The sequence below is a fragment of the Conger conger genome, chromosome 18, assembly GCF_963514075.1.
Source record: "Conger conger chromosome 18, fConCon1.1, whole genome shotgun sequence".
NCBI classification, from domain to species: domain Eukaryota; kingdom Metazoa; phylum Chordata; class Actinopteri; order Anguilliformes; family Congridae; genus Conger; species Conger conger.
The window spans coordinates 31,940,835-31,963,267 of NC_083777.1; the positions used below are offsets into that span (position 1 = coordinate 31,940,835).

The 22,433-nt window shown below is 43.1% G+C and overlaps 2 protein-coding genes across 9 annotated transcripts; both read left to right on the forward strand.

Annotated features, from left to right (window-relative positions):
* The first annotated feature begins 516 nt into the window (after positions 1-516).
* On the forward strand, positions 517-8,249 carry LOC133118525 (sulfotransferase 6B1-like). Its single transcript, XM_061228601.1, has 7 exons — positions 517-731; positions 3,666-3,775; positions 4,254-4,343; positions 4,740-4,866; positions 5,235-5,329; positions 5,782-5,938; positions 7,137-8,249. Exons 1-7 carry the CDS (start codon positions 536-538, stop codon positions 7,262-7,264), a joined length of 903 nt encoding a protein of 300 aa, XP_061084585.1. The 5' UTR covers positions 517-535; the 3' UTR covers positions 7,265-8,249.
* Positions 8,250-9,178: 929 nt separating this feature from the next.
* Positions 9,179-18,989, forward strand: LOC133118417 (sulfotransferase 6B1-like). 8 transcript variants are annotated; one of them, XR_009706398.1, is made up of 10 exons: positions 9,181-9,205; positions 9,389-9,433; positions 10,708-10,963; positions 12,783-12,892; positions 13,479-13,568; positions 14,671-14,797; positions 15,904-15,998; positions 17,743-17,902; positions 18,623-18,835; positions 18,866-18,989. XR_009706398.1 is itself a non-coding variant. In XM_061228422.1 (9 exons), the coding sequence occupies exons 3-9, from the start codon at positions 10,768-10,770 to the stop codon at positions 18,748-18,750; spliced, it is 906 nt and encodes a 301-aa protein (XP_061084406.1). In that variant the 5' UTR covers positions 9,181-9,205; positions 9,389-9,433; positions 10,708-10,767; the 3' UTR covers positions 18,751-18,989. The 8 variants fall into 8 exon arrangements, 6 of the variants coding, with proteins under 6 accessions (XP_061084408.1, XP_061084407.1, XP_061084406.1 ...); XR_009706399.1 differs by having other exon boundaries at positions 18,623-18,805; XM_061228422.1 differs by having other exon boundaries at positions 18,623-18,989.
* Positions 18,990-22,433: the final 3,444 nt, after the last annotated feature.

Here is a 22,433-nt window from a genome sequence, read left to right on the forward strand (position 1 = left end):
CAATTTTGTCTGTGTATTTATACCCTTCTGTTTGCCTTGGCTCTTTGCCAGATTGCGATGTGTTCACCCCATTCCTCCTGGTGCGTTTCTGCCTGTGTTCCGACTTCCTTTGTGCCCCCAACCTCTTTATTGGATTATTCTTCTGTTCTGTTTTGATTCTCTCATTACCGGATCTTGCTTTGTCTGTTGGCTTTCGATTCTTGGATCATGGTCTGTACCTTTGTCTGCTAGATTTGTATTACCCTTATTACCCTTATTATACCTGTTTGCCCCGTGATTGAACTTTTTGCGTGTGACTCCTACAAACTACAAAATTGTTTACCTCTGCCACACCATTGCCTGCCACACCCTGGATTTACCCTCACATTTCCAGCAATCAGACACCAGATACGCACATCTCAGGCCAGTCAGGAAACTGCTACTTTTAGAACAAAGTACTATCCTAATGGGAGGAGTCTCCCTCCACACAGAAAGATAAAATAGGCAGCATCTGTGAGAGACCAACCGTGCAGAAGAGAAGCAGCCATATTTCACTATGAGCTCCAATCCAGAGCAGATGAAAATACAGGCCAAGATGGCAAAGGGCCAGGACATGAAGGATGAGGACAAGCTCTTCAGGTATAAGGGGGTGCTGTACCCCACCATCATGTGCCCTCTGGAGAACCTGAAAGCCATGGAGCACCTGGAAGCACGGCATGATGATGTCATGCTAGTAGCCTACCCAAAATCTGGTGAGTGGAACACTTTACCCTTTTCCGCCTTTCCCTTTTCGTGGTCAAACTGCAATTGTACAGTGCTTTGGATAAAGGCGCTACATAAATGCCAACCATTTACCATTTACCATTAAAGGGTATTTTTGTACATATTGATTTCACCATGTAGTAATTACAGTACTTTTTAAACATAGCATTTCAATGTTTGAGACAAATTAACATAATGTCAAATAAAATAGTCATATTTTGTATTTGGTTGCATATTGTTTACATGCCATGACTTCCTTAAGTCTGTGACCCATCAACGTCACCTGAGTGGTCACATTTTCACTGCATCACAGGGAAAAACATTTTTTACACTGAAACTCTGTGTCTTTGGGAAAACACAGACTTTTACACCTCGACTCTTTGTCAAAGGGAAAACACACTTTTACACTCAGGGAACCCCTCTCATGATCGTTCTCATGAGGAAGGTTGTGATGATGATGCTGGGTGGGGACGTGATCTACTCAGATACGCCGCGCTCACATAAATCATCAAGAACTATCAGCCACTTGGCGAGCTCTCATATTGTTTCCATATCTAAGGGGGCATCATGTGTTAGTGTGCAGCGACAACAAGACAGCGGAAGCATATGTCAAGATGAGAGAACTTTAGGTTACATTACATGTTATTTAGCTGACGCTTTTATCCAAAGCAACGTGCAGTTGATTAGACTAAACAGCCCCAGTCATGTACCTTACCCACTAGGCTACAGGCTGCCCCAGCCATGTACCTTAGCCACTAGGCTACAGGCTGCCCCAGTCATGTACCTTAGCCACTAGGCTACAGGCTGCCCCAGTCATGTACCTTAGCCACTAGGCTACAGGCTGCCCAGGGTTACCATTACAACCCCAGATCAGGAGAGATCCGTCAACACTGCCCTGCTTGTCGTGCACCAGAAGCGGAAATGTTCACTGAGGCAGTAGCATTGCGGTGCTCCATGCTCTTACAGGAGGGCGGGTGCCTCCTGTAGAGTTAGACGCGCTACGGTCTGTCGAATCCAGACTACAGAGGTTATGAAGGGTGTCATTCCCCATAGGTGGATCTCTCCATGCTGTTTCAGTGAATCGGGGTTACAACGGTAACCTAGTTACCTCTCAGTTCCCCAGAAGGCTATAACCGCAGTACGCAGGGTTCCAGACTAACTTTTCCACTGGTAGCACTGGTGCTACCAACTTTCTCAGTTGGTCGCACCAGCATATGATTTGGTTGCACCTTTTTTCTTTGTACTGCATGGTATTAATCAATGACCTTGATGAATAGTTGCATACCCTAGTTTTGCATTGATGTAAAGATTGACAGTGACTCCAGACTTGTTATTTGCAAAATATTTTAATCTGAACATAACAAAACATAACAAACATAAAAGCAAAGCATAACAGCTTTGCTTAGCATAACAGTAGGGAGGGCAAAGTGGAGCTGGGTCAATGACATGACGTGCAAATTTCTGTGTCCGAGTGCATTATTTCCTTGTAAAATAATTAGATAAATTCATGACATATATCACGTCCTTCTATAAAACATATTTAGTCTGAATACATATTGAGTACATTCAAATAATTTTATTATTTTTTATTATTTATTATAAAATAACTTTATTTATGATTATTTTTTTCATGTTTTGGCATCTCAAACAATCTCAAAGTTTTACTTAAAATAAATAGCACGTGAGCTCGCCAATAGATTTCTCACACAAAACGTAATTTGTCCACTTTTTTACTTCACAGTAGAGGTGATCAAACTTACAATAACTAAGTGCTAGTGTGTTCTAAGCCTTTACTGGTCCCTGTACGATGTTAGCATGATGTTGCTAGCATACGCGAATAGCACAAAGCCATACAATTTGCTTTTTAACGGCACTTGGTCATTCGAACGATATAAATAAAAGCATTCGATTAAGTTCGACGGCACTGGAATTTTCTGTCGTACCGTCCATAAATGGCAAAAGTCCCACCATAGGATTTATTTAAATCTTTAAAAGTTATACATTTTCTGAATCGTCATTAATTAATCTTGTTTCTATCAGTGATTCGGCGTGATCGGACAGTTCTGTAGCTATGTAAATGACGTAAGAAGGATACAGCACTGTTATTTGCTACCTAAACTTTGGCGTACGCTCGAGAGCGTTAACATGATTGAAGTCTGACATGTCTATTGTCAAAATCCATTGAAACTATGAAAAAGTAACCAGGGACTTTGGACTTACAAGGCCGGACATACCGAGTACCCAGCAAAAATATTAACCTGGCTACAGTCACACTTTCGACAGTTCGAACTGCCATCAACTGCCATGTATGAGCGCGTGAAGTAAACCAGCAAAAGCTATTGTTGCATCACGATTTTCGAGCTCCATATACGTAAAGAATGGAATGGCAGTGAAATCTGCCTGTTTTTCGGTGCCGTCGGGGTCCAGCATTTAACATTGATGGAATGCTGGTAAAATGAGCGCTTAAAAGTCACAAAAACAGTCATTTTGTCACATTAAAATTCAACCTAAGCAGAATTATTGTCCAGCACACGTTAATTTAAGGTTAAACTGAGATAATAATCATAATATTCATGTTGATTTCCGGAAATAAATTTTTCGGTTGTCCTCCCTATAAAACGGCATAACTTATTAGCTGCAGCATTCATACGTGAACTGAACACTGCCAAACATTGAATGTTTTGGACCCACAAGATTAATGAACAGTTTTTATCCCAAGGCCATCACCACACTGAACTCTGAATTTTGTGGTATTCCAATAAAGGAAATCTGAATCTAAATTCACCAAAACACCGGTGATCATCATGCACTCGCGCTAATGCGACCACGTGAAATTGTAGCTCGCACACTCTCAAAAAATGGTCGCAGTCTAGAACCCTGGCAGTACGGTGGATATCCATCTTTCCCGTCTCTTTCTCCCCCAGGGTTCAACTGGATGACAGCAGTGGTGCGGAAGATCATGGCTGTTTCCACAGGAGGAGAAGTTCGCTGGGGGCACCCACATATAGAGTTCTTCGACCCTGAGGCTCAGCAGGTGGGTTTGGGGGGAAGGGGAACAGATAGGCATGCTAGAGGAGCTCATACGCTTGTAAGACTCCAAGTTTGACAACACGAGTCCAGGTTATCCAGCAGTTTCCCCCATAGGTGAAATGCATTTTTAATTTTAGGATTAAGATTTTTTTTCCCCTCAGAGTGTGCATATTGGAGTACCTGTCACTTATGGATGTGCTTAGTTTAGCCTTTTAGATTAGTTTTTTGACACAACTCTCTCTACTTCAGAATCATGCCTTGAACAGGACAACAACTGTTGTTGGCTGGACACTTTTTGGAAGAAAGAGGGCAATATCTTCAGGGTTAATCTGTTTTGCTGTCAAACATCCAGGTTTTATGAGATGTTATCAATGGGAAACTGCTTTCAGTCATGCAACATTAGGAATGCAGAAATATTCTAAAAACATTCCTGTCACCAACAGCTGAACCCCAACCCTTGTTTTGTGCTTTTTGCCTTCTAGCTTTTGAGTCAAGCACCATCTCCAAGATGTATGGGAACACACATGCGCCCAGAAAACATGCCTCCTTCCTTTGCTGCCAAAAAAACAAAGGTCTGCATTTATAGCCTTTTAATAAAAACAAGTACATGGAGACCCTGGCCTGTCAGATAACTTATCACCACTTCACCTCCATGTACACAGTTTGGTTTTTAAAAATGGCTTCCTTTACATTAATTCAGACTTAGTCTTATCCATAGTAAAAATGTAATGTAAATGCCTGGAAGAGAATGTGTTCTGTTGTCTATTAAGCTTAAATATGGGATAGATAGACTGATAGATTAAATAAGCCTGCCATGGCTTTTCCGCATTACACTGAGAGCTGGGAATTCAGACCACTAATCCACACCTGCGGAATAACTGCAAGAGGAACATTGTGCTTGCTTGTTTTCCCCTTTAAGTAGTGAAGCCTCTCACGTTGATGAGCTGTGCATGGGTACGTTTCTGCAGATGCTGGTCGTTGTCAGAAATCCCAAAGACACAGCAGTTTCCTTCTATCACTTCTGCAAAAACATCCCGGTGCTGCCCACGCCCGAGTCCTGGGACACGTTTTACACACAGTACATGAGTGGAGACGGTAAGAGGGGAGCACAGCCCTGTGGCAGCTGGGACCGCCTGTGTCTCAGCCACAAGCAGCTCATCTGTATGGCCCTTTATTGCATTGTACGCTGGGCCGTTTTCACCTAATACAACGAGGGCTGAGAAGTGAGAGTTTTCTTATCTAACTGTACATGAGGGTTTCATGAGGGTTTCACGCTACTACGTTCACATCAGGACATCCACGGATGTGAAATAAATTGTGTTATTTTGTTGTGAATGTGTTTTGTGTTTATTATCAGATTCTCTTAGTCAAATATTGACACTATTCAAAATTTAAAAGCTTTACTTTTCCCTGTGTAATTACCTCTGGCTAATGGGCATTTCTGCCTGTGTCTCTTCTTTCAGTGCCTTGGGGTTCCTACTTTGACCACGCTCTGGCCTGGGAGAAGTGCATAGACGACCCCAATGTGATGATTGTAACTTACGAGGAAATGAAGGAAGTAATTCTGACCCTTTAAGTATCGCCCCCATTTCAAAACACAAACTTGAAAATGATGTGCCCAAAAGAAGATGGTTACTCTTCTTGAACCCTTTTGACTACAGGCACAATCCCTGGTCTTTTCTGAAAGGTAACCCCTGAAGGTTTATTGTACAAGCGGCAGAATTACTTGAAAACTTTGAAGCTGAAACGGAAGTGGAAGATTTTTTTTTCCTCACCAAAAAGATTTTTATGTATTCGAGTGAATACAGATGGACAAACACCCTTTCAAATTTGATGACAATATCATCAAAAATGAGCATTCAGCATTGTTTTTTCTAAGCCATGTGTAGGCGGGTTTTCATCAGGTTTGCTTTTGTTCTGACTGAAAGCTTGACCCAATTATGCTAAACTTGACTGTGATTGGTCAGCTGCTTATATTTCCCATGGTGCACTTCTTCCACGTTCCTGCAGGACCTGAGTAAAGGAGTGCAGCAGATCTCCCAGTTCTTCGGCTTCCCCCTGAGCAAGGAGCAGATCCAGACCATCGCTGAGGACAGCACCTTCTCCTCCATGAAGGAGAACTCACAGGTGTCACACGGGATATTGGCCAGCTCCATCTTCAGGAAGGGTGAGCCCCCGACAGCACCCCTCCTTCCCCATCACCCCAGGTTTCAGGTTTGGGTAAAATACAAAACAATCAATTTTCTCTGTGCTTGATTCATCTTGCCTGGGGCAATCTCAGATTAATACAGTGTGGCCTTTACTAAAGAGTCTCTCAGGAGCAAAAACCCTACTGGTACATGGGGCTCATCTCTCCAGTGGTGGGGTGGGTTTATGGTGCGTTCCATTTGCACTGGGAAGTCGGAATTTCCGAGTTCCCAGTCGGACATTTCAACTGGAACGCCCCCTGAGGTGGGATTTCCGACTGGGAAAGTCGGAAGGACCGAGTAACCCCGAGTTAGAAATGGCTGCTCCGTGCGTCAACGGTTAATAAAATCTCTCGTAATGTATTATTTAGCACTTCTGTTTTGTTTTTGTGTAATTAAATAAGTGGTATACGTAGTACTGTCCAAAGTCTATCTGTGGACATGTTACTACGGTGTTTGTATGTATAGAATACCGTGTAATGTGGTGTTTTCAACTGGTATTGCTAACAATGGCTACAACGATAGCAACAATAGCACTGGAGGCGTCCATCTTGGTTATCCAAGTTGTTTACTCGGGTGTGACGTCATTCCCAGCTCCGACTTCCGACTTCCGAGGTAAATGGAACGCGCCATTATATCAGGGATGCACTGATACCAATACTGGTACAGGTATGGGGCCAATGCCGTATTAAATATTAGGCATCCCCAGTCTCAACTAGCCTCTGACACACTCGCTAGCTCCTTCCAGCAGTGCACTGGGAGCCCAAGTCATCGGCCTTCAGTGGCACACCTCTCCCCTGTCGTGCGTTCACAGTGGTGTAGAAACCAATGGCCTGAAGGTGTGCAGAATAGCAGCTGACTCACGGCTGCTGACTTGATTCTCAGTGATTCCAGATTTCTTCTGAGAGAAAAAAACCCCAATAAAAACCAATGTCCTTAAAAAATGGATAGACAAAAGTCTTGTTAAAAAAAAGTAAGGGCTGAGTTGCAAATTGTACGTTATTGGAAGTGGGAATGAATGAAGGCAGGGAATAGATACTTTGCTTTCCAGAACATTCAAAGAACAAGAATAGCTCAAAACGTGTAAATGAGAAGAAAATTGAGCTGTTCTCTGCGTCAGGTGTGCAGAGGTATAGTAAGAAAACAAATGAAGGAGTGAGTGAATGTGTCTCTGTGCAGGTGAGGTGGGTGACTGGAAAAACCACTTCAGCGAGGCTCAGAGCCGGATGATGGACGCAGAGTTTGAGAAGCGCTTGGCTGGAACTAAGCTGGGCGCGAAGCTGAAGTACGACCTGTACTGCAAGTAGAGCTGCCTGAGAGGAAGGCCACCAGCGGCAGCCAAATACCTGGACCGGATTCACTACAAGCCACAAGCCCTGGACCGGATTCACTACAAGCCACAAGCCCTGGACCGGATTCACAACAAGCCACAAGCCCTGGACTGGATTCACTACAAGCCACAAGCCCTGGACCGGATTGACTACAAGCCACAAGCCCTGGACCGGATTGACTACAAGCCACAAGCCCGGACCGGATTCACTACAAGCCACAAGCCCTGGACCAGATTCACACCAAGCCAACCAGCCAGGAGAGTTCAAGGACAATGTGACCCACACAAACAACAACAAAAAAATTATGCTTCTTTAAAATAAAAAATAATTTCTCAATTCTCTCGTTATCACTATATATTGATTACACTGTATTTTACAACATTCATTAGTTTCAAGATGTTCAGGTGGTTAATATCGTACCTTAAAATAGCACCACATTTCTTCCAAGCATGTACTAAAACATCCTGCAGACAAATGTGATGGGTCAGTGATGTTTTTGGGCCGTTTTAATTGTAGAGGTCAAGGGGCACTGGTTAAGAGGGGTATAAATATACAGGTAAATTAACTAAAATGACAAACAGGTGAAATGAAAGAATGAATGAGGGCTATGTCAGGAGATGACAAAAGACAGAAATACAGTGTATGAAATAGAAACACCAAAACAGAAAACCGCAGAGTATGACACGCTGAAATTTGGCTTTAATTTTCCAGCAAGATGATGACGAGAGCATACCTCAAAATCCGCACAGAAACTGTGGTGCCAGACATCAATCCAAACTAAAACCTGTGGGCTGAACTGAAGAGGACAGCTGATGAGCACAAACCCAAGAATCTGAACGATCTTCACAGAGGAATGGTCCAAAGTCCCGATAAATGTCTTCCTCAAGCATTACAGGAAGACTCCATTCTTGCCAGAAGTGGATGCACTAAATACTAAGCCTGGGCTAAGGGTTATAATGAAACATTTTGGTAAATTTTTTTATTAAGGATATATGTACAGGACAGGCACGTGCACAGATTTCTGACTCTGCTCTTTTGCCAAGTCAAAAAGTACCCTTTTTTGATTTTTTGTGTACTTAATTATATTTTATTTTTCCTTGGTCATTGAAATTCTATTAAATATCGATCCGTTTTTCAGGCGTATGCATAGATATAACAAATATATGAGTGTGTTTAAGTAGTGTGTGTGTGTGTGTGTGTGTGTGTAAATGTGTGAGTGTATGGGTGCGCATGTGTCTTTAAATATAATAATATGGTTTCTTTTCCTCTCGGTGTGATGCTCAAAAGCATGTTACTCAAATCAAATTGTAGTTAATTTATAAAATATAAGCAGTTGTAGCAAGATGATTGTTAGGGTGCACCGAGGGTGGAAGACACGAAGGACGAGGGACTGAGATGATGAGGTGCTGAAGGTGTATTTTATTTACAGTGATGAACCAAATAATAATAAACTAAGAAGGAGGATTTTAGAACAAACAAAAGAAAATGGTAATGAAAATGGCGTGTACTCTGGCTATGCCTCAAAAAGTAGGCCCATTACACAGCACACCCACTCCATGTCTCAAACAAAAAAGGGAGCCCCCTCAGCTCTCTCCTGGAGCTATAAATGGGCATAGCCCCTCCCACCTGGCACCTTCCATGCACAAAAAAATAAATATAATCAATTAACAAAATAAAACAAGAAATGATCAAATAGATCATAACACACATGGCCATAACAAGAATAACAAACAGCTAAACACACAAGAATAACAAGGGGGTACTAAACAGAAATTAAAACAATCATTCATGTACTATTCAAATTCCCCCCTTGTCTAAATTAAACAGGTGGTAGTTCCCACTATTCACCCTTCATAAATATCACCTGGTCCCCTTCACTTCCTGTTTGGTTGTGAGACCAGGATTGAACAGACCCAGGTAAACCCTTTGTTTTATGTGGTGAATCATTTTTAAACGCACCCGCTGTGCGTTGTTTACTCCCGCTCAGTGTAAAATGTAAAGCGTGTTGTGTTGCGGTTGCATGTCCGTAACAGTGTTAGTCTCGCCGCGGCGCTAGTCCGTGACAATGATAAAGAACATGAAAACAGTGAGTGATTGCAGATGGCGGTGGTGTGGCAACATCAGGGTGGAAATAGTGTCAGTGAGGTGAGCGCCTTTTGTTTTTAATTATTGCTTGAGCCCCTGCCCCCCAAACGTCTGTGCATGGCCCTGGTACAGGATATACATACAGTGGTGTGAAAAAGTGTTTGCCCCCCTTCCTGATTATTATTATTATTATTTTTTTTTTTTTGCATGTTTGTCACACTTAAATGTTTCAGATCATCAATAATAATAAAAACCTTCATTTAAAAACTGCATTTTGTGTTTACTTGTGTTGTCTTTGACTAATATTTAAATTTGTTTGATCTGAAACATTTAAGTGTGACAAACATGCAAAAATAAATAAATAAAAAAATAAAAAAATCAGGAAGGGGCAAACACTTTTTCACACCACTGTACGTGTAGTATATTACACACACAACTGTGTCTTCTGATTTCTTATGCATTTGGTACAAAATGTGAAATTTAGTTAGCTAATGGAGCCTATGAGGCTTAACTGGGGCAGTGCAGTTAATTCACGAGTTGAATGCAAGGTGTTACCGCAGTACTCTTTCAAGCCAAGCCTCTCCCAACTGTGTCCTGACTCCTGTGTCCAGCCAAAACATAGCCTACGCCATCTCTGTGTATATGGATACAATCCTCAACAGTGCAAGCGCATCCAATAGTACCCAGCAACTCGGAATACCAAGCAAAGACGGGCACACACAAAGTAGCCCACTTGCCAAGCAAATGGTTGTAGTCTTTGTATTTTAATCAGGCTATACTTAAAATAACATTCAGGTGCCCAGTCTAAATGTGCAATGTGCTGTGAGCAGTCGTTGAATATCATTCCCTGAATGCCATTCCTTTTCATGAGTAAATTATACTCTGTGACCCATTTAAATTTGATGATTTATAAGCATGAGCAGTTTACAATACATTATTCTTGCGAATTATTCATTCTATCTTATTCAGGTCTAATCTGTGGCTTATTCAGGTCTAATCTGTGGCTTATTTACTGGAGGTGAGTTGGAGTGATGTTTATGTGAACAGATTGTGCAATGAATGTGTTGAATTTTGTTAAACATGATAAAGTCATGCAAGACAAGTCATGCTTTGTGCAGCACATTTAGACACAGGGAAACTCACACGAGAAATAAAACCGATATAAGCTTACACATAAAAATATACACATGAAAAAATAACTAAAGAACGAACTAAAATAAATAAAATAAAATAAGAGACCGAAAAGTCCCTTCCTTGGCTTGTACCCAAATGACCTTGGCTCAGTCAAATATGTATTCAAATCTTAATCACACCAATAACCTTCTACTCAGCAGCCCAGGGTCCTGTGAAAACTGGATGAATAGGTTCACCCAGTTATCAATAGCCGTTTCACCATGAGCTCCAATCCAGAGCAGATGAGAATGCAGGCTAGGATGGCCAAGGGGCAGGCCATGAAGGAGGAGGACAAGCTCTTCAGGTATAAGGGGGTGCTGTACCCCACCATCATGTCCCCTCTGGAGAACCTGAAAGCCATGGAGCACCTGGGAGCACGGCATGATGATGTCATGCTTGCAGCCTACCCAAAATCTGGTGAGTGCAACTCTCCTGACTTTTCACCCCACAGCACTGCGGTCACTTCCACTTCAACCGCAGTGGACCAGCTTCCATTTAACAGTCTTTTCAGCGTTTTTTACTAAAGAGGAATTCAACTGACCTGAAGCTAATGCCTGATCCAGTTGCCACTTGTTGCATTTTGCAAGGCTAACACTCGCACGAAAACGCCCACTGTCATTTTCTTCTTGCTACGGGACAAGAACACGCCTCTCGGCGTGGACGCACCAGCCCACCTACAGCCTGATGTGCTTCGGGATGCGTTTCCCCCCTCCTCACACTAGCCACTCTCGAGCTCGACAGATCTTAAAAGCACCCAGGAGGCTGAAAGCACCACGGCTAGTGGAGGTGATCCCTCTCCTCTATGCACAGCTCTGCACAGTTCTGTTTTGAACGGACCTCTTGTCCCCCGGCAAATGGGGGAATACACCAGCCCACCCCAGAGCAAGTAGCTCTTTGTGCTTGGCCTGCGAAAGGCATGATTTGAATAAATTACGGGTTCCCCCTCGTGTTCCAGTGCAAGAGAGCGCCTTCTACGAAGATGGTGTGCCCCCTGTCGGTCAATGCCTCACCAGTTACTGATGCGCTCTGTGACCGATGTGCTGTGCTTCTTAGAGAACCTGACGGAAGAAGGGAAATACGTTTTTGCAAGTAAGGTCCACCTGGCAGCTATCGCCGCTTGTCATGTCAAGGACTGGTCAAGGGCAATGCTGTGGGGCAGCACCCCATCATGCACAGATTCATGAAGGGGGCTCATCGTTCTCTGCTAGTTGTTATAAAGCTTGCAATTCATCTCCGGTGCTGGAGTCTCCGTCTCTAAGTGCATTTGAGCTGATAAGGGAGATTAAATTTCCGTCCCTCAAGACCTCGTTGCTGCTCGCACTAGTGTCAGTCAGTGCACCCCATGTGCCCAATATTCGCCCCTGATACGGATAAGGTTTTTCTTAAACCTAATCTAGCCTTTATGACCAAAAGCTTCCCTGCTTTAACATGCAAGGTGTTGGAGCTTGCCGCTTTCCACCCACCACCTTTCTTCTCTGCGGAAGAGCAAAGGCTGCATACGCGGGGTCCTGTGCACGTTCTCCACGTGTATATAGCAAGGTCCAAGGCTTCAGAAAGAGCAACCAGCTATTTGTGCCTAGGGCCCCGCCTACAAAAGGTAAACTATCGCTAAGCAGTGCCTGTCCCATTGGCTGGTGGAAGCTTTTGAGATAACTAACAAGACAAAGATCATAATGCCTTGGGCCTAAAGGCTCATTCCATGAGGGGAATGGCTGCATCAAGGGCTTTATTCCATGGGGTTTCCGTGCAGGAGGTCAGTTCAGCCTCAGTTTGGAGTTCTCCATATACCTGTGCGAGGTTCTACCACCGGGACGGTACCAGGACACTGGTAGCCCACTCAGTTCTGGGGTCAAGCTCTGGGCACATCTCCCCTCGCTCTGAGCTGCAGGACCTCACACTGTTCCCAGACGCTGTCTGGGCAGTGGACTGTGTTTAGTACTTCCGCACACTGGGTAGGCCAGGTGCCAGGCATACCGTTGCGGTGTCCTATGCTCTTACAGAAGGGCGGCTGCCTCCCGTAGAGCCAGACGCACTACGCTCTGTCAAAGCCAGACTTGCTGCAATTGGATGCTTCTACTGAGGATATGAAGGGTGTCATTCCCCATAGGTGGACCTCTCCACATGATGTTTCAGAGAACCGGGGATACAACGGTAACCTAGTTACCTCTCAGCTCCCCAGAAGGGCTATAGCCGCAGTACGGTGGATATCCATCTTTTCTGTCTGTTTCTCCCCCAGGGTTCAACTGGATGACAGCAGTGGTGCAGAAGATCATGGCTGTTTCCACAGGAGGAGAAGTTCGCTGGGGGCACCCACATATAGAGTTCTTCGACCCTGAGGCTCAGCAGGTGGGTTTGGGGGGAAGGGGAAAAGACTCCACATTTGACACGAGTCCAGGCTATCCAGCAGCCTGTTTCCCCCATAATTGAAAATATGTTTTTCCCCCTCAGAGTGTGCCATCCATATTGGTGTACCTGTCACTTATTGGATGTGCTTAGTTTAGCCTTTCATATTTGTTTTTTGACACATGGAACATCTCTCCAAAGAGCACTTTCCCTAATTAAAAAGGTCCAATCTCAAAAGATTCATAATCAATATGTTTCAAGAAGAGAAGACGCATTACTTATTTCAGGTCTAGGACTGACTAAGTACTAGGCCTTTCAGGTGCTTGCTACTTCAGAAACATGTCATGAACAGGACAAAAAGTGTTTTTGGTGGGCCACTTTTTGGAAGAAAGGGCAATATGTGGAGGAAGAGATTCTTCAGGGTTGATGGGTTTTGCTATCAAACACCCATGTCTTCAATGGCAAACACCACAATGCGGAATGTGTTTCAGTCATGCAAAAGGAGTACATTAGGATTACATTAGGGAAACATTAGGAATACAGGAATACACTAAATACCCAACCCTGGTTTGATGCTTTTGCCTTCCAGCTTTTGAGTCAAGTACCATCTCCAAGATTTCTGGGAACACACATGCACCCGGATAACATGCCTCCTTCCTTTGCTGCCAAAAAAACTAAGGTTTGCATTTATAGCCTTTTAATAAAAACAAGTACGTGGAGGTTAAGTGGTGAGAAGCACCACTGGTTCTTTAAACCTATTTTTGTTTTTAACCAACTTCCTGTTTCCAATGATGCTGTGTCCAAATCTGGTATTTAACATTTCCTGGACCTAATAAATGAACAGAAATTAGGCAGAAAATCTAGTTGAAAAGAACACAGTAATATAGAATAATGTAATGTTACACTGCATAACCTTACATTACATTCATTTAGACTTAATCTTATCCATTGTTAAAATATAATGGGGTGACATGGCTCAGGCAGTAAGAGCAGTCGTCTGGCAGTCGGAGGGTTGCCGGTTCGATTCCCCGCCCGGGCTGTGTCGAAGTGTCCCTGAGCAAGACCCCTAACCTCCAAATGCTCCTGACGAGCTGGTTGGCGCCTAACATAACAGCCAATCGCCGTTGGTGTGTGAGTGTGTGTATGAATGGGTGAATGAGAAGCATCAATTGTACAGCGCTTTGGATAAAGGCGCTATATGCCAACCATTTACCATTTATATAATGTAAATGTTGGGAAGAGTGTTGTGTTCTGCTGTTTCCATCCATCCATTATCTGAACCCGCTTATCCTGATCAGGGTCGCAGGGGGGCTGGAGCCTATCCCAGCATACATTGGGCGAAAGGCAGGAATACACCCTGGACAGGTCGCCAGTCCATCGCAGGGCACACACACCATTCACTCACACACTCATACCTACGGGCAATTTAGACTCTCCAATCAGCCTAACGTGCATGTCTTTGGACTGTGGGAGGAAACCGGAGTACCCGGAGGAAACCCACGCAGACACGGGGAGAACATGCAAACTCCGCACAGAGAGGCCCCGGCCGACGGGGATTCGAACCCAGGACCTCCTTGCTGTGAGGCGGTTCTGCTGTTTATTAAGCTTAAATATGGGATGGATCTAAGCAGCATTTTCCCATAACATTGAAAGCTGGTAATTCAGACCACTAATCCACACCTGCGGATTAACCGCAAGAGGAACATTGTGCTTGCTTGTTTTCCCCTTTAAGTGGTGAAGCCTCTCACGTTGATGAGCTGTGCACGGGTGCGTTTCTGCAGATGCTGGTCATCATCAGGAACCCCAAAGACACAGCCGTTTCCTTCTATCACTTCTCCGTGAAAGACCCGGTGCTGCCCACGCCCGAGTCCTGGGACGTGTTTTTCTCAGGCTTCATGAGCGGAGACGGTAAGAGCGAAGCGCAGGGACGTGGTCCTGTGCCCTCCGTGAGACGTCCTGCATCTCAGCCATCAGCCCTTTGTCCTGAGTAAGGAGCTATGCTCTTAGCTCACCAATCGTGTTGCTTAATACCGTACACCTGAAATGTCATGAATTTGCTAATTGACCAGCAAATATTATTACACTTACACTTGCGGTTACCTGCGTATCATTCGGTTGAAATGAAGGAAGCTGTAAGCGTCTTTCTGTCTCAAATTCATAGAATCCTGTTTAAAAACGAAATGACAAAAAAATGACAGCAGTAAAAAGAAAATGGAAAAAATATCTTGCTGCTTGATAAGTATTTGAGTTTCATTTACCAAAGTCTATGAACCCTGATAATGCCCACTGGCTAAAAAGTGACATTTAAATGGAAATGGCACATCAATGGTGCCTCACATTTTCAAATATGCTTTGCTGCCTGTGCACACAATTTAAAATACAGTACTCACTGTGACTGCATAAAATGCACATGATATTTATTTCTACAATTTGTTTTGTTTTTTCGATGAGCAGAGATAGCTAGGTAGCGATTTGCCTAACCTAGGTGGTAGCCAACTAAGCTAACATTACCCATTTTAACTGAGAAAGCTATACCTACCCAGGTAACAGAGAATCCAAACTAGCAAACGAGAGAAGATAACAATTACCTAAGGCTATATTCAATGATTTCTCAGATAAAACCTAATATGCAAGCTAGCCAAAGTTTGCAACACCAAGGGCAATAGCTAGCAAATATTTCTGTATTATCTCTTAACCGAGCAACCAGTGGGCTAACTGAAAAACTGCCAGCTATTCATAAAGAGAAGTGTTGTATAGTACTTGCGGTGATAACTTGAATTAACTTAATGTACAGTGCTCAGTGTACAGCAGGACTTGAAGTGAAATAAATGAAATAATTTTAAAATTTAGTTTTTTGTTTAGCAAGTTTCCTTTTGTCCAATATCGCATTTTGAATCCTGAATGATCTGAAACCAATCAAAGTTAGTTGCACAGTTACTTTTCCCGTTTATGTTTGCCCATACTGGAGTGTAATGTGACCTAATGGGCATTTCTGCCTGTGTCTCTTCTTCCAGTGCCTTGGGGTTCCTACTTTGACCACGCTCTGGCCTGGGAGAAGCGCATAGAGGACCCCAATGTGATGATTGTAACCTACGCGGAAATGAAAGAGGTCATTTAAGTTCACTTGTACTGGCTTTTGTGTATTATTTTTTGTTTGTTCCACTTCAATCCAGGTCAGACTGATTCGTGTTTTCTTTGATGCACTTCCAAGTAAAATATACAGATCATTTTAGTACTATTTAGTATTTATTTAATGTGCATATTCACATCCTGGCTATGTTCATAATCTTGCATGAGAGATTTAATGTAATCTTATTGATTGGTGAGCCGCTCAAGGTTTGCTCTGTTTGACTTGAGCTCTGATAGTTCTGCTTATAAACTTAGCAGAGTATAATTGTCCTTTCTCCCCCCATTTTGAGGTACCGCTATTGCACAGGCAGAACCTTTGTCCGCCATTTTAATTTACTAAGGTTACCCTTTAAATGAAATTTTTTAAACTGTTAGAATACTGCAAGATCTCTTCGCTAATTGACGCTTTTGCAATTGTTCACTTACATTCACAACAGAAGGATATGCTCGCCCGATAATTTCCCGGATAACAGTTACTTTTCATAATTATACACGTTCAGAATTTTAACAAAGAATGTTTAAATTCGAAAGTTCCTTTGAAATTCGCATCCAATTTTCTTGTTCGCAACCGTACACGCCATTTCATGAAGCCAAAGTTAGCATTGCTAGTCCGCTGGCCAGCAAACTGATTCTGACGAGCAGGTTGCTTTTACTTCGCTACACCCGTGGCTTTCTGTTAGCTTTCGTTTGTTCCAATAAGCCAGCTGAGACTCCTCACGTTTTCTTTGACGCACGTCCATGTTTTTAGTTCAGTTCTGGGACAAAACTGATAAATTACTCACGGTCCTGGATTCGACAGCAACAGTCATTCGGTAGCTAGTTATCTAGCTAGCCAGCTAGCTAACTAGCCTCTAGCTAGCTTTCATAACAGCAGCTATCTCAGAAGTCTTGGAAAGTCTGCCAAGATAATACTAATGTAGACAACTGCAAATAAGTAGGAATTATATCTAAATAAGATGACAAAATAAAATGATATATGTGTGTGAAAAGTGTTCAAAAAACAAATTGCTCCCAGCCTGGCTAGCTAGTTAGTTCGTGTAGCTTGTAGTTTTCCTCAATGATCCATCAATGGCTTCCTTTAGCTAATAGGTAAAACATGTCCACCAGGGGAAGCTTTAACATTAAGTCTGGAGCTCCAGGTACCAATTAAAAAATGCATTTGGCTATTGTGCTCCACAAAATACCGTCACGGGTATTTTTAATACAGTCGCAGAACTTAATAAAATCATAAAATATCTTCAGCATCTAAGTATATTCTTGGGTTTTATTTGTGGTTTATTTGCTTATCAGATTATTTTACACTGCTTCTGCTATGAGTTATTGCTAACGTTCCTGGTATTTATGTCATTATCCCTTATCTTACTGAGTTCCATTAAGACTTGCATCTCTTTTTCAAGGGAGTCCTGGCCAAGAGATGCAAGCAGTTTGTTTATTAAAATTATTTGGCAACACAAAATTTTCAGAAAATATTAATGTTATTGCTGTGATTGGTGTAGAACTTCTTAAACACTTCATTGATTCGGACTTCTCTTAACAACTTAGCACAAAAAGCATGCAAAAAGTAGTGTTCCATTCCATTAACAGCATTCCTTTTCTTGGAAATGTGTAAATGAATTTAAGCACTTAAAAGCATTAGTAATTTACAATGCATTATTCTTGCAAATATGCGTCTAACAGCCAGCTGCTTATTTTTCCCATGGTGCACTTCTTCCACGTTCATGCAGGACCTGAGTAAAGGAGTGCAGCAGATCTCCCAGTTCTTCGGCTTCCCCCTGAGCAAGGAGCAGATCCAGACCATCGCTGAGGACAGCACCTTCTCCTCCATGAAGGAGAAATCACAGGTGTCACACGGGATATTGGCCAGCAGCATCATCTTCAGGAAGGGTGAGCCTCCGACAGCACCCCAGGTTTCAGGTTTGGGTAAAATACAAAACAATCAATTTTCTCTGTGCTTGATTCATCTTGCCTGGGGCAATCTCAGATTAATACAGTGTGGCCTTTAATAAAGAGTCTCAGGAGCATGGGGCTCATCTCTCCAGTGGTGGGGTGGGTTTATATTAGGGATGCACTGATACCGACACCGGTATCAGATATGGGGCCAATGCCATATCGGATATCAGGCATCCCCAGTCTCAACTAGCCTCTGACACACTCGCTAGCTCCTTCCAGCAGTGCACTGGGAGCCCAAGTCATCGGTCTTCAGTGAGTGGCACACCTCTCCCCTGTCGTGCGCTCCCAGTGGTGTAGAAACCAATGGCCTGAAGGTGTGCAGAATAGCAGCTGACTCACGGCTGCGGACTTGATTCTCAGTGATTCCAGATTTCTTCTGAGAGAAAAAAACCCCAATAAAAACCAATGTCCTTAAAAAATGGATAGACAAAAGTCTTGTTAAAAAAAAGTAAGGGCTGAGTTGCAAATTGTACGTTATTGGAAGTGGGAATGAATGAAGGCAGGGAATAGATACTTTGCTTTCCAGAACATTCAAAGAACAAGAATAGCTCAAAACGTGTAAATGAGAAGAAAATTGAGCTGTTCTCTGCGTCAGGTGTGCAGAGGTATAGTAAGAAAACAAATGAAGGAGTGAGTGAATGTGTCTCTGTGCAGGTGAGGTGGGTGACTGGAAAAACCACTTCAGCGAGGCTCAGAGCCGGATGATGGACGCAGAGTTTGAGAAGCGCTTGGCTGGAACTAAGCTGGGCGCGAAGCTGAAGTACGACCTGTACTGCAAGTAGAGCTGCCTGAGAGGAAGGCCACCAGCGGCAGCCAAATACCTGGACCGGATTCACTACAAGCCACAAGCCCTGGACCGGATTCACTACAAGCCACAAGCCCTGGACCGGATTCACAACAAGCCACAAGCCCTGGACCGGATTCACACCAAGCCAACCAGCCAGGAGAGTTCAAGGACAATGTGACCCACACAAACAACAACAAAAGAATATGCTTCTTGTAAATAAAATTTAAAAAAACATTTATTTCTCAGTTCTCTCGTTATCAATATATATTGATTACACTGTACAACATTCATTGGTTTCAAGATGTTCAGGTGGTTCATATCGTACCTTAAAATAACACCAAATCTCTTCCAAGCATGTTCTAAAACATCCTGCAGCAGTTATCTGATCAAAGCAGGTACACTTTTGGCTAGCGAGAGCTTGGCATGAAATATTATATATATATATATATATATATATATATATTTTACAATCAACTGATATGTGAAATGGGTTTCAAAGGGTGTGTTATTGTTTCCTCATGAGGCTTTTCTTGGTGGGAATCACCATCGTTTCCAGCCAGCTGGGTGGGTCTGTAACACTATACGGCACGCTTTAGAACAAGATTCTGATGATGGGTTCATAAAGTTCTACATCACATCTTAAAATGACTTGCCTGCCATCGAGGAGAAAAGAATGTGCTTTATGAAAATCATACCATTGACATAACATCAAACATGAACATAATAAAACTCTTTAACCTGTGCGTTGTGGCTGCTTAACTGAAATTGCACTACAACTTGACCGATTCATGAAATGGTGATGCTGCTCCACCATATCATTAAAAAAAGAAGGTTCCACGCATTCTCCAATTCTCTGATTGGGCCAAACAAACACATTCAGGATTAAGAGCTATTCGTATACAGTCTATGGTTCAGCGAGAGCGTCCAGGTGATGTACAGTACCCTGCGTGTTCCAGAGTAGCAGGTCTAGTTACACACAACTGTCAACTTATACAATACTGCTATCTAGTGGTCAGTTCGGAAATAAACAAAATTGCGCTTTTAAATTTCATTTTGAGTCATTAGGCTATATTCATATATCAATGGTGCTTTAATATAATATTGCCTTCCCATGTTATCACTCCATATTACAACACATGTAAAATGGAAGGATTCTGGAAGTTCCGTTTCCATTTGACATATTATCATGTTGCTAAATCCGATCACAAAACCAGTAACACAAAATCAAGAGCAACCAAGCCACGATGCCTAGGTTTCAACGGGAAAGAGGAATTATTTGATTTTTCAGCCGTTATTCGCCGTCATCTGACCACCCATGCTAGCTATTGTGCAACAAAACTTTTAACAATGTCAGTTCCATTTCTAGGCTTGTAAGTTACTAGTTAAGACTTAGGCAACCAGGCAGCCTAACTGACTTGCAATATGTAGTTGTAAGTTAGCGAACTGTTTTTGACTGTGACCGTTCTGGTTTTGGTTTTGGTTTTGGTTTAAAATGCAGGTGTTTCTCAGAGTTTAGCATAACTACTGTTGATTAGATGGTGAACTCTGCCGACTTCGCTGAGACTGAGAGTTGAAAGCATCTGAGCGTTTGAGCCCACAGGAGCACTCTCTGTACTGTACTCTCTGTACTCTCTGTACTGGTCTCTCATACCTGGCTGATTGAGGCTAATTACGTCCACCGGCACCATGTCAGGAGGCTAATCCGCAACAATTTGATACTGCAGTCCTGACGGAGACGTGGATGAACTGTCCATCGCCGTTTTGAATCCTTCCAGCAAAACGGGAAGTTTTCCAAAAAAGAGCCTTGGAAATTGTGGGTAAATTAAAACACTGTAACGAAGTGAGAAAGTATGCTTGTTCTTTTATTTAGTCGGTTGTTTTGGATTGTCAGCTTTGGGGAATTATTTCTTGTGGTAAATGTGATACAGAGCAGCACAAGAACCCGTTGTCCATCCTATGTGAGAATCAGAATCAGTTTTTATTGTCACTTCCATAATACACGCGTGACATACATGAGAGCAAAATACCGTTATCCATAGATCTTGGTGTTTGGCACATTTAAAAAACAGACACATATTTTAATAAAAGACAAGGGCACAGTGCGATCATAAAAAGAGCAGCGGTTCACATTTAAAGTGCCGGTGCATTTATACATCATCCCATGGTATTGGCGGGAGGGGTAGGGGGCAGCATTCGGAGAGTGTTCAGAGTTCTGATGGCTTAGGAGAAGAAACTATTGCACAGCCTGGTAGATCTTGTACGGATGCTCTGGAGCCTCCTCCCAGATGGCAGGCGTGCAAAGAGGGGGTGGTGGGGCTATGTTTATTTATATTTAAAGATGCTTTTAAAACAATGAATCCATTTGGGAGAGTAGGTATTCAGTTTGGGACAGTCACTTTACATGTCAAAACACTTTTACAAAAGTGAAGTCACTTCATAAAAACAACCGTAGGTAACCGTAGGTAAAGGAGTGGCAGTTTGACTGCTGATACACCGTGGGGCAGTTGCCTATCAGATTTTAATCAGCCTAGCATTTCAAGCTCCATATGCTTGTACCGAGTCTTCTGGGCTAGAAGCACAATTTGCATTCAGTCTGTACGAGGGGATTCTGCATGGGTGTTTGTGTGCCAAATTAAAGTCCAAGGCTGGCACTGTGAGAGACTTTATCCTTCACGGTGAGCAGTGCTCAGAGCCACCTGGGCTCTATATCTGTTGTCAGGGGAAACGGGGTCATGGATTTCAGCCAATCCCCGGATGGATTTCTGGCCACTCCTTTTGGGCTGACGGACAGGCTACTTTTACAAGGGCAACTTTTCATTGCAGAAATAATATATTTCCAAAGAAACTCCCCTGTCTATATACATATGCTTTCTTTGTATTATTACGGCGTATGTATTCCCAAAATTATGTTAAACTGATTTAGCAGATGCAGCGGACTTGCGGTTGCAGTTCGCTACAGTTGCACACCAGGGACCGGGGTTCGATTCCTGGTCCGGCCAAAAGCCATATTTGGCCGGCTCACGTGGAGCATAATTGGCTCGCTGCTCCAGGGGGAGGGACCTGGCAGGGTTAGATCGCCGCACAATAAAGCACCTCGGGCGCCTCAGAATCACGGTCACAAGCATGAGACCAGACGGCTTGAAGAAGGCGTGTCGCTCTCCTTCGGGCCGCTGAGGGACAGGGTGTGGGGGGTGTATCTTATACTAGCTCTAATTGAATCAGACGGGGTACAATTGGCTACCAAATTGGGAGAAAAAGAAATAAATGTATATAAACTGATTTAGCACACAGGTAAAAGGCTGGGTGTTTATGCCAGATAAGAGAAAGTTTGTTAATTTAGTTTTGTAAGAATCCTCTCGGTTCCACTGAACAGTGGACGTATCGGTGTGGCAAGGGAATGCGTGTAGTCCTATCATGCACTACTGGAACAGGGCTCATTTCATGTTCTTGATTATCTGATTATATTTTAAGCTCTCCTCTGTGCTAACGGTCATGCATAAGACACTGCAAACATCCGGCAGTAGTGTGGCTCTATACGGTACACACAAGTATCTTGTAACGGCACTGAGATAAGATATTATTTTATTGATGCCCTGGGGAGAAGTTGAGGGGACACAGCAGCACGGCAGTAAGTTCAAGTCACACAATAAATATAGTTTGGCCAAGTGCAGGGATCAT

What these genes read in the sequence shown, in the direction of transcription:
- LOC133118417 (XM_061228424.1), top strand. Translation starts at nt 10,768, where the DNA reads ATGAGCTCCAATCCAGAGCAGATGAGAATGCAGGCTAGGATGGCCAAG. An exon ending in TGCAGCCTACCCAAAATCTG is followed by an intron (nt 10,964 to 12,782) that starts GTGAGTGCAACT and finishes TTTCTCCCCCAG; the next exon opens with GGTTCAACTGGATGACAGCA. An exon ending in CAGCATCATCTTCAGGAAGG is followed by an intron (nt 17,903 to 18,622) that starts GTGAGCCTCCGA and finishes GTCTCTGTGCAG; the next exon opens with GTGAGGTGGGTGACTGGAAA.
- LOC133118525 (XM_061228601.1), top strand. Translation starts at nt 536, where the DNA reads ATGAGCTCCAATCCAGAGCAGATGAAAATACAGGCCAAGATGGCAAAG. An exon ending in TCGACCCTGAGGCTCAGCAG is followed by an intron (nt 3,776 to 4,253) that starts GTGGGTTTGGGG and finishes TTTGCCTTCTAG; the next exon opens with CTTTTGAGTCAAGCACCATC. An exon ending in TTGCTGCCAAAAAAACAAAG is followed by an intron (nt 4,344 to 4,739) that starts GTCTGCATTTAT and finishes ACGTTTCTGCAG; the next exon opens with ATGCTGGTCGTTGTCAGAAA.